At 40.4% G+C, this 11199-nt stretch overlaps 1 protein-coding gene across 3 annotated transcripts in view; it reads right to left on the bottom strand.

Annotated features, from left to right (window-relative positions):
* The window catches only part of Diaph2 (diaphanous related formin 2), a 707007-nt gene extending 696171 nt beyond the window's left edge, over nt 1-10836 (bottom strand). For all 3 annotated transcript variants that reach the window (XM_021152793.3, XM_021152792.3, XM_085838035.1), the window contains exon 1: nt 10376-10836. In XM_021152793.3, coding sequence (XP_021008452.1) covers nt 10376-10516 — 141 coding nt within the window. In that variant the 5' untranslated portion in view covers nt 10517-10836. The remainder of the gene's footprint in view (nt 1-10375) is intronic.
* Between the last annotated feature and the right edge of the window lie 363 nt (nt 10837-11199).

The raw sequence follows: 11199 nt of genomic DNA on the forward strand, positions 1-11199 counted from the left end.
TTCTCCCATTTAAAGACCATTAGCTATTCACCAAAGGGGGGGGATGTAAGTTACTGCAGTGACAATGACAATCTGTGAGGGCAACCCAAGAAAGGTTATATTCGCTCACAAGTGTGTTATATACACATTGACTCTTCTGGAAAACATTGATTTCATAATGGAAGATACCAGACTGCAGAGCATATTATAAGAAGCCATGTCTCTGCCAAACCCATCTTAACATTCTGTTTGTTCTCGCCTTGTATCATGGGTGATGTAAATGAAAATACATTCAAGTTATAGTACAAACTTCGAAAAAGTACAGTCTTATCCATATGATCCATGACTATGCAAAGCTTATTTAAACAAAACAATTTCAAGAAAATCACTTGGAGGACTAAAGAAAGAGCAGAGCCTTAGTTAATCCTTCACTCTAGACCCTCAATGACATGGCCATTCACATATGGGATTTTAGAATTCAAAACCAAATGTAGTCAGGTATAGGGCATTACATACATATATGTCACAATCTTGTTCAAAATGAATGACAAATGAAATATACCTATTCTAGAAGGCCAGAGAGATGGTTCAGCTGTTAAGAGAACTTACTGGTCTGCCAGAATACCCAAGTTTGGTTTCTAGCACCACATCTGGAATCTTACAAATGCCTATTCTCCATCTCCAGAGATCCAACATACTCAGGAGCACATAGGAACATAAAAGTTTGTATAACTAAAATTAATTTATAATTTAAAAAAACAAGTATTCTAAATGAGACATTCAACCTCTCTGCTTTCCAAAACTAGTGCCAGATATAAAAATGAAATGCATCACCTAACCTATATAAGACATTTGTGTGAAATACAAAAATACTCCAGAAAGATAGAGCCTTGTTATCTGTCTGTATACTTTGGCAAATGGTGTGATCTCTATAGTCTGATACCCTTGTGTAGGACCCAACCCACATAATGACACTGTTCTATTATACAATACATGTTATTAAAGGTCGAGATATAACTGCAAAATATCTTACTATCTACGTATAGAATCTTCCTCAATAGCCCCAGCTAGCTTGATGTGCTATTAAACAGTTCAGATTTTACCAGTGATTAATTTCAAAGCACATAAAACAACACATCCATATCTTTTCTTCCCTTAAGCAGAATAAACGGAGAAAATGCTAGCTGTCTATGGAGCCCCAACAATTATCACTCATTTATGTGTTTAGAGAAAAATCACCCACTTGACTGGGTCAGCAACTGCTCATTCAAGAAGTTAAGAACTCTTTCCTGTCTAGGCCGGAGCCCTGAGCCGACCTCGGCACAAACTCAGCAGCCAGTCCCACATCACCCAGAAGATGATCCACTTGCAAGCGCTCTAACATGTCCAGGACAATAGGATCAGAGATGAGGAGGACATAACATCTGCCCCAACACTGGGAGTAACTGGGATCAGCGGGACCCAGGCACCCAGGAACTCCAATCAACCAGTGGCACTGTTACCTTCCGGTCTCAGCCAGCGCCATGAGCAGGCCTTGGGTGCAAACTCTGCAGCCATTCCCACAACACCCAGAAGAGACTCCACTCCGAGGCATTCTAACACGCCCAGGATCACAGGATCCCAGGATCCCAGAGTCAGCTGAACTCTGAGGAGTTCTGACACAACCAGGATCACAGAAAGGACAGGACTCAGTCAGATATAGCAAGGGCAAGTAGCACTAGAGATAATCAGATGGCAGGAGGCAAGCATAAGAACATAAGCAACAGAAACCAAGGTTACTTGGCATCATCAGAACCCAATTTTCCCACCATAGTAAGTCCTGGATACACCATCACACCAGAAAAGCAAGATTCAGATCTAAAATCACTTCTCAGGATGGTGATAGAGGGCTTTAAGAATATAAATAACTCCCTTAAAGAAATATAGAACACAGGTAAATAGCTAGAAGCCCTTAAAGAGGAAATACAAAAATCTCTTAAAGAATTACAGGAAAATACAAGCATACAGGTGAAGGAACTGAACAAAACCATCCAGGATCTAACAATGGAAATAGAAATAATAAAAAAATCACGAAGGGAGACAACCCTAGAGATAGAAAACCTAGGAAAGAGATCAGGAGTCAGATGCAAGCATAACCAACAGAATTCAAGAGACAGAACAGAGACTCTCGGGTGCAGAAGATACCATAGAAAACATTGACAAAACTAGGGTCAAAGTATATCATTTGATAGTAAATCAGATTCGGCATGTTCAGGTAATAAGTTTCAAATCAGAGAGAATGCATTTCTCTGGATTCATGAGTTTCACAATAAACAACCACGTGAAAACATACATCAACCTTTACATGGGCCAATCGTGAGCTGTCTTCCACAATGAGTATTTTCCATATGAAATCAAGATCACAGCAATGCTTTTATGTCACTTAAGCATCATCTTGGTCTTTTCTCTGTCTTCAGAGAAAAATAATGTAATACATACCACAAATCTTGCAGAAGGAACTTGGAGTAAGAGAAACCAGGATCTTCAGTACTAACCATTTGGGTGCTAAAGCTACCCAGTAATATATTAATCAGATATGCTGATTCATATAAATTTAACATATATTATCATACTATTTTCAGAGCACCTTGGTTTTTACAGTATTGTTTGAGATCAGGTCTGAAATGAGTAAGATCTTACTTCTTTGACATGTTGCTACTGGCAAAGTTCTTAGTACTTACAGTGAAATCTAAGAGGATTATAATTATAAATTGTTCAAAAGGAACAAAAGAAATGAGAGATTGAATAACTTTTTACTTTTAAGAGTCCCTGAAGCATAATGACTCAGTGCTATAGATAACTTCTACAATAGAGGTGATAGCTTTTAAACTTATTTCTAAGTCAGCCCCCATAACACCTGAATGACTCAGTTTCCTTATTTGTACAACATTACTGAGCTTCCTGACAAGACAGAAGGTCATACATACCTACTAACTTTTTTTAACAAAAAATATAATGCCTGAAATTGATCAATTCAAAGAAAATGGTAGACATGTTCTTTAAAAATTTAGAGTGTGGGCTGGAAAGATGGCACAGTGGTTAAAAGCGCTTACTGCTCTTGCAAGGTCCTTGGTTTGTTTCCCAGAACCCACATGGTGACTTCAAAACCATTAAGAAACTCCAGTTCCAGAGGATTTGATACTCTCTTCTGACCTGTACAAATTTCAGGCACACACATACATGTGGATACACATACATGCAAGCAAAAAACATTCTTACACATAAAATAAATGAATCTAAAATTAAATAGTAGTACAAAAGTGTAAACAAAAGTTAGGCTCACATCTACAATCACTCAGATGAAAAGCTCATTAGTAAAAGGACTGACAAAATGTGTAATGCTTCAAAAACAAAGGGAATTGGGAATGAGAACAAGGAATCCATCAACACACACCTGATTACAGTATTTTGTACAATAACAATATTAGGGATTTCAAATTGCAAAACAGACATGAAATTCAACAACCATAAACACATTTTTTTTTCCTAAAAATGGGGACTGACCTCAGGTCATCATCAATTCCAGGCAAGCACTCTATCATGAAACCATGCCCTAATTCCATGATCACATTTGATTCAGATGATAGAATGAGCTAACAGTAATGTATATTTCTGTAACATTATACAATTTCCTAAATGTGTTATTAATCTTTACTGTATTTTATCTGAGCCATCTTGTCTGACAGTATGTTTTTGTAGTTCCAGCTACTGAAGTACCTGTAACAGGAGGATCACCTGAGGTCAGGAGTTAAAAGATCACCTGGGCAACAGTGTTGTAAGACCATGTCTCAAAATCAAACATTTGGGGAAGGAAGCCATATCTCTGAGTGGCAGAAATTAATCAAAGTGCTCAATTTTCTCATATTAATATTCATCAGAGATCACAAGCAAATAAAAGACAGAAAGGACACTGGAATGCAGAGCTTTTGACTCAACACTCCATATTGTTTTGAGATTAATCTGAAGCCTCCTAGTAATGACAGCAATCTGTTACTTGGCTCACTTGTGGCAGTACTATCTCTCTGCATGGGAGTTCTGGCTCTGACATCAGAAGGATCTAAACAAACAAGGGGAGGAGGGGAGTTTCTCATGACCCTTGAAGACATTGTTTGAACTTCTAGCTCAGAGAACAGACAGGGAAACCAGGCATGTAGGCTCAAGCCATAATCTCTGTATGTGGAATATGGAAGGAGACAGCATCTGGTATTGACCAGACTCATAGTGAATTTAAAATGAGACATGGGTCTCAAGAAAACCCAAAAACATATAAGAATGGACAGGAAAGTTCATCTGATAATAAGCACATGTGCATACTAACAAAATATATTATTAACATGCAAACAATAATAATTTGAGTTTGGGGATGTTGCCTAGTTAGTAGAGTGCCTGCTTAGAACATATGAAGTCCTAGGTTCAGTCCTCAGGACCACATAAACCAGACACAGCATACAAGCGTATAATCTCAGCATTTGAAGTAGAAGTAGAAGGATAAGAAGTTCAATATCACCCTGAACTTAATATGGAGATATGGAGTTCAAGGCCAGCCTGGAATAAATGAAACCACATCTCAAAAAAAGAAAAAAAAAAAACTATGTGTGTGTTTGCTTGTTTCTTCTAAGTCTCTTCAACAATTCAATTCCCAATATACCTGACCTTTAGAGACAAAAAACCCTAGCTATTTATCATTGGCTGGTTTATAAGAATAAACATAAAAGAAGAGCCATGCCCAGGAGCACTTTAAAATCTTTGTAAAGCAAGATCAGTACAGAACATTGAAATTCAGGACAGCTAAATGTTCAGATGACAGAGGAATCCTCAGTAAGCTGAAACAACAAATGAAGGTTTAAAGCAACAGTTCTAACCTGTGGGTCCCATGACCCCCTTGGTGTCAACTAACTCTTTCACAGGGGTCAAAATTCAGATTATCATACATATCAGGTATTTATATTATGCTTCCTAACAGTAGGAAAATTATAGATATGAAGTAGTAACGAAAATAATTCTTTGGTTGGGGTTCACCACAATGTGGGCTGTGAAAGCTATGAGATTCGTTAAAGGAAAATAAAAAAGATGCTTCCAATTTGGTGAGAATACCAAGAGCAGAGTTGGAAAATGGGAATTACAGGGATAAAGAAACTCGGATGTCTGAACTACATGAGCAGCAACTGAAATCCAGGACTCTAAATGGCAAATTCCACTCTGCTACTCCTGGCTGGCCTTCCTCCCTCCATTCCAACATCCCTTTACAGGAAATTCTCCATTGTTCTTAAATTGTCACTGAAAGACTTGTTTAATCAGGTAACTCCCTCTTTTTAATCTCTCCAGCAACTTCTGCTGACTTTTTGGGAAAAAGTCAATGTTCCAACATGACACACAAAGATCTACTACGGCCTACAGCCCATCCCTTTATAGCCAGATCCATTAAAATGTAAATTTTTGTTTCTGCTGCTTTCTGTTTCAGCCATTAATTAGTATCTAGTTAAACATTCATTATCAACATATTCTACCCCTACCTACCTTTGTATATTTTGCCATTTTGGTCTAGAATGTCATTCCCTCTTCTTCTTCAAATAAAACACTATTCAAGCCTTGGTGCACAGATCTACTATAAGCCTTTCTTTACCTCACCCAAGAATCAACTTTAGTGCTGGACAGAGGCTTCAGCAGGTAAGAGCATTGACTGCTCTTTCAGAGAATGCAGATTTGACTCTCAGCACCAAACAGTTGCTCACAAATGTCTATTAACTCCAGTTACAAGGAATTGGAAGCTCTCCTTTGACCTCCATAGGCACCAGGCATACAAACAGTGCACAGACATACCTATTGGTAAATACCATACACATGAAACAAAATAAATAAATAAATAAAGACTTTTTAAAAATCCAATTTAGCTGGTCAGTAGAAGCATGCACCTTAAATTCCAGCACTCAGGAGACAGAAGCAGGAAGATCTTAGAGTGTAAGGCCAGCTTGGTCTACAGAGTGACTTCTAGTACAGCAAAAGCTAAAGAAAATCTGTCTCAAAAAAAAAAAAAAACATAAAAATCAAAATCCAATTTGACTTAAATTCCCCTCTTTGGCATTTTTGTAACACTGATAAAATTAACTCACTTTTCTGCTTCACTAAACTAGGAGACATTTGGGTTTTTTGTTTGTTTGTTTGTTTGTTTTTTGGTTTTTGGGCTTTTTTTTTTTTTGAGTCAAGATCTAACTATAGGCCAGGCTAGCCTCAAATGTGAGATGTTCCTACTTCAAGAGTGCTGAGAATACAGGTATGCACCATTTTGTCTGGCCTGACTATGAGCATCTTCATTTCACTGAACGTGAACGTTAGAGTAAGTACTTGGTAAACATAGTATATACATAAAACCATTGGGGTCAGAATTTAATAGCTAAAATCAAAACAAAAATCATCTCATTGTAAATAAATGGCCAAATATTCAGCTATATCATAACCAAAAGATCCATGTGCTATTATAATTATTAACATAATTTTACTGACATAAAAAAGAAACAGCTTCAGAAATTATATAGAAAAAAATTAAAACATCAAATATTGTCAAGCTACTCTATATCCACCATCTTGCAATAGAAGATAGAGATATTAGCTTCACTTTAACAATGTCCCCCTTTGCTCTTGTTCTCTTGTGTAGCCTCACTTGTCTATTGCACTCGGGCATGTGTGTGTGTGTGTTTTTGCATGTAATATACATTATAGTGTGTGTATGTACTCATGTAATATGCATTATATTTATAGAAGCCAGAAGTCAATCTTGGGGTCATTCATCAAAAAGGACTTTCTTTCTTCTTTTATTTTTAATCACTTTCAAAGGAATCGGGGACCCCTTTGGTTAAATTAGGCTGGTTGGCCTGTATCTCCCCAGGGATCTGCCTGTCTCTTCCTACCTACATCCCTGTGATTACAAATGTGTGCAACCAGCAGACTATACCAGATTGCTGGCATCAAACTCAGATCCTCATGTTTGCATGAAAGCACTTTATCAACTGAACTATCTCTCTAGTTCTAATACTGGACTCTTTTAATGGTTAAATCATTCCTTTAAGCATATGAGCTTTAAGACAGAGCATCTTCCTAACACTTCTCTAGAGCACTTTATCTCCTATTCAGTTTAACAAAATATAATACATGGTTGGCATCAAATTACTAATTAATATAAGAGTCATGCTGTTTAATAGCATGCTACTGTTTGGGCCTAACCAGAAAGTTATATAAAATCAGAAACTCTACTACCAATATATTATTCAAAACGTGCTGAGTCAATGAATGAACTGCTTCCCTTAATAGATGAATGGATGGATGGATGGATGGATGGATGGATGGATGGATGGATGGATGGATGGATGGATGGATAGATGGATGGATGGATGGATGGATGGATGGATGGATGGATGGATGGATGGATGGAGATGTGGGGGTTTCATTATGAGGATACAAATGTGAAAAACTGAAGTGAATTATATTACACCTTAGACTCACACAACCTTAAACAGAAGTCATTAAAGTTCTGATAGGTCAATCTGAAAAAGTTTTCACTGTTAGGCATCAAAAATGTGGGACTATAACTAGCCTACAAAAATTTTACCTACAAAAATACAACCTCAATCCCCATTTTTCCAAATCCATAAGCAAATAAATGAACACAGTTGCACCAGTCTTATAGTTTAAGAAACCCTTAGACTACAGTGATTGAACTAATTGTTTTATAAAACAGGAGTTTCCCTCAATTCTCCAACTGTCTTTTCCTTTGCTGTCTTTTGAACTGCAATGATTCTTTTTTCTTTCTGCAAGTCATGGATACTTGTAAGAAACTAACAAAAGGAAGAAAAGCCAGAAAAATAAACATACCCCTTTTTTTTTCATTTAAAGAGTTTTGAGCCCCTAATAATACAATAACCCAGACAAATAACTTATATTGCCATAAGGCTGTTTTATAATCACATACAACTCCTTTACACACATTCAAAATTTGGAATTATCATAGTGAAGCATAATACATAGCATTAATATTTTTAAAATTTAGTCTAAGGGCGCTGGAGAGATGGCTCAGTGATTAAGAGACTGCTCTTCCAGAGGACCTGAGTTCAATTCCCAGCAACCATATGGTGGGTCACAATCATCTGTAATGGGATACAATGGCATCTTCTGGTGTGTCTGAAGACAGTGACAGTGGTACTCACATACATTAAATAAATAAATACATAAATACATAAATCTTCTAAAAGGTCTTATCATACTTTCAAAACTTTAAGAATCCCAAGTTTACCAAAACTTATTGTTTGATCAAACTCTTTGCATTAAAATGAGTCATATTCAATTCCTGTTTTTATTAGCTGTGACACATTGGCTTCAGGAAATCACATAAAGCTCAAAAGTTATAGTTGAGTAGAAAAAAAGAAAATTCATGTTGGTATTACACTCTGGGTTCCAGTACTTGATTTGTTGTATCAAGCTGGGTTTACTACAGACCAGTGAAGTTAGTTAGCTAGGAACTGAAAGTGATACTATCTCAGAATCACCTAGTTACCTTGTCAAATCAACTAAAACATAAAAGATGAACTAGGACGAATAGCCAAAGAGTAAATGTTATTACTACTAGAGATAAATGCTTCTCTATTACTATACTGAAAATTGGGAGATTCTTGCTAAATGTATAAAACTATTTATGGAAACTATTCCTTAACTTTTATTTTTAAACGTTTTACTACAGTTTATACTGGGCTAAGGGGAGAGGGAAAACAGAAGTAGGCTTACTCTTGTACCACAAACTAGTACATTTCAAAGTCACATTATCAAAACTTTTGACTGCTTGGCTGAGGCAGTGACTCGTGCACTCAGGAGACCCACGGAGGAGGATCTTTGTGAGTTCAAGGTCAGCCTGGTCTACACAGCATGTTCCAGAACAGCCAGGGCTTCATAGAGATACCCTATCTCAAAAAGAAAAGAAACAAATTGAAATACAATAAACTCAGAAGTGTTTTTCTTGAATCCAGGATGGTGTGAGCCCTCATCACTGTGATAAATATTGCAGACAAGTCAAAAGAACTGTGACTCAGTTTCTTTATTTGTAAGTGCTTGGGGTAATAGGACACATTAGGGAAGTGATTTCTAAATTTGTCTCGGGTTTTGATGAGATTTTAAAGTTGTAATATTACTCTAGCCCAAGTCCGATTGCACATAATGGAAGATTTCACATGTCCTAATATTTGAGCCCTGTTTTCCCGTATGGACAGTCCATAATAGGAAAGTAAACTGGAGCCAGGAGAGAAGTGCAAGTCCAGACCAAGTGGCCAGATGCCACAGGAAATGGTTTGAGTTGCATGTCACAGTCTCACCCTCTCTTCTACTATAATCAAGTTGTTGTTTACAACTGAAATGTAGACGAGTGACATGGACTTGTACATGGGATGTGGAGTAGGATTCTACTGTTCAAAAGTCTCAGGAGAGGCTCAAAAGTTTGTTTGCTGAATCTCTGCAGGAAACTCCTTTTTCCTCATGCCACTGAAATTAGAAAGTTTACCAAAAGAGGAACCCTTTTAACTGATGAGTTGAAGAAACCCCAGTATTTCCCAACCCAATAACAGGCCCCATCGATTTCTGGCCTCGGCAGGAAATGAACTACTACTGGACCACACTGTCAGGACTGCGAGACAAGTATGGGGAACATAACTGCTTCTGAGCATTCTCAACCAAGTGGAAATGCTGTGCTGGGATGCGGGGGGGGGGGGGGGGGGATGGGGGGGTGGTTACCCAGTCTCCAACTCCTCCCACGCTCCCCCCAAGTCCCAGACTTCCAAAGAAATGTTTCTTGGGTGAGCACATGGGGGGGGGGGGGACGCACGCAGGCGCCTCTTTCTCCGATTTCTGGCAAAGTCTAAGGACCTAGGAACCTATGTGGTGCTTGTCTTGATTTCCTTAGCTATGAGTGGGCTCCGATGTGCTCGAAACGGAGAGGAAGGAGGCTCCCCTGCCCGGGACCCCAAGTGTTAAGGGACCAAACAGCAACTGACAAGAGGTGGGAGGGAAATGGAATCCCGCAAAGAAGGTTCGCGCCCACAAGTTAGACAAACAGCCCTACCCCAGTACTCTAGGACGCGACGCAGGGTGTCCCCAAGTTGGGGTGGGGCCTTTCTCCTCCGCAAGCTGACCCGAGAGAGAAGGCCGGGTAAAGTGGAGAAGGGGTGCTCTTCCGCCCCCGCGCCGTCTCCGTTCCCTGAGTTGTGCGGCGAGATCACGGTTGCGGCCGGGAGGGGAGGGCCGGCTCCCAGGCGTGTTCCTGGGCAGGACGATCCCGGGATCTCGGGTCTCCGAGACCAGCGGGGCTTGCGGGAAGACTTACCAGTTTGGGTTTGTTCCTCGTCTCCTCTTCGTTGGCGGCCCGGTTCCCCGCGCCTCGCTTGTTGCTCCGGCCCCCGCCGTGTTCCTCGCCGCCACCGCCGCCGCCTCCGGCTCCCGACGCCGCCGCCCCGAGCTCCTCCATCTTTCTCTGGCCCTGTCACCTGCCGCCCAGAAACCCCAAGTCTCCTCAAGGGCAAACACCCCTCGGAGCGCTAAGAATGTCCCGCGTCCACGGACAGAGAGGGTTGCCCGCCAAGCGCCGCTCCCAGGCCACCGGGTCTCCCCAAGCCCAGGCAACCCCGACGCAAACCACGCCGGTGCCACCACTCAGCGCTGGGGCAAGCCCTGCCCCTAAGCAGCTGCAATCACCGCGGTCGCCTCCGCCCTCGGGGCGGCGTTTAGGGTGGAGGAAAAGTAGGTGCCTATCTCTTTAAGACGGCCTCTACACACGTGATTCATCAAAGTGCCCGCTGTCGGTCGCCCGGGCGGGCTCCGAAAGCCGCTTCCTACTCGTGGAGCTGAGCCTCCCGGGCTAAGGCTGGAGCCTACCAGAGGACACTCTACTGTGGTTAAGCGCTGATTTCACTTCCTAGTTGTCTAGTACCAAAAGGAAGGGAACTAGTCTAGACGGGTAAAAAAAAGAGAGAAAGAGAGAGAGAGAGAACCCATTTTAGAGATAGGGAAACTGAGTGAGGAGGATTCTTGTGAGCATTTTACTGGCTAGGCCACAAATAATCAGCTTTCACTAGTGTTGGTCACCCGTACCCTCCCTAGGCAGAAGGCCCTCAGGGAATGTGCTCTTGCTTCATTCAGTGGGCAGGTTTA

This window comes from Mus caroli, unplaced genomic scaffold (assembly GCF_978045245.1).
Source record: "Mus caroli unplaced genomic scaffold, Mus_caroli_1 scaffold_5, whole genome shotgun sequence".
NCBI lineage: Eukaryota > Metazoa > Chordata > Mammalia > Rodentia > Muridae > Mus > Mus caroli.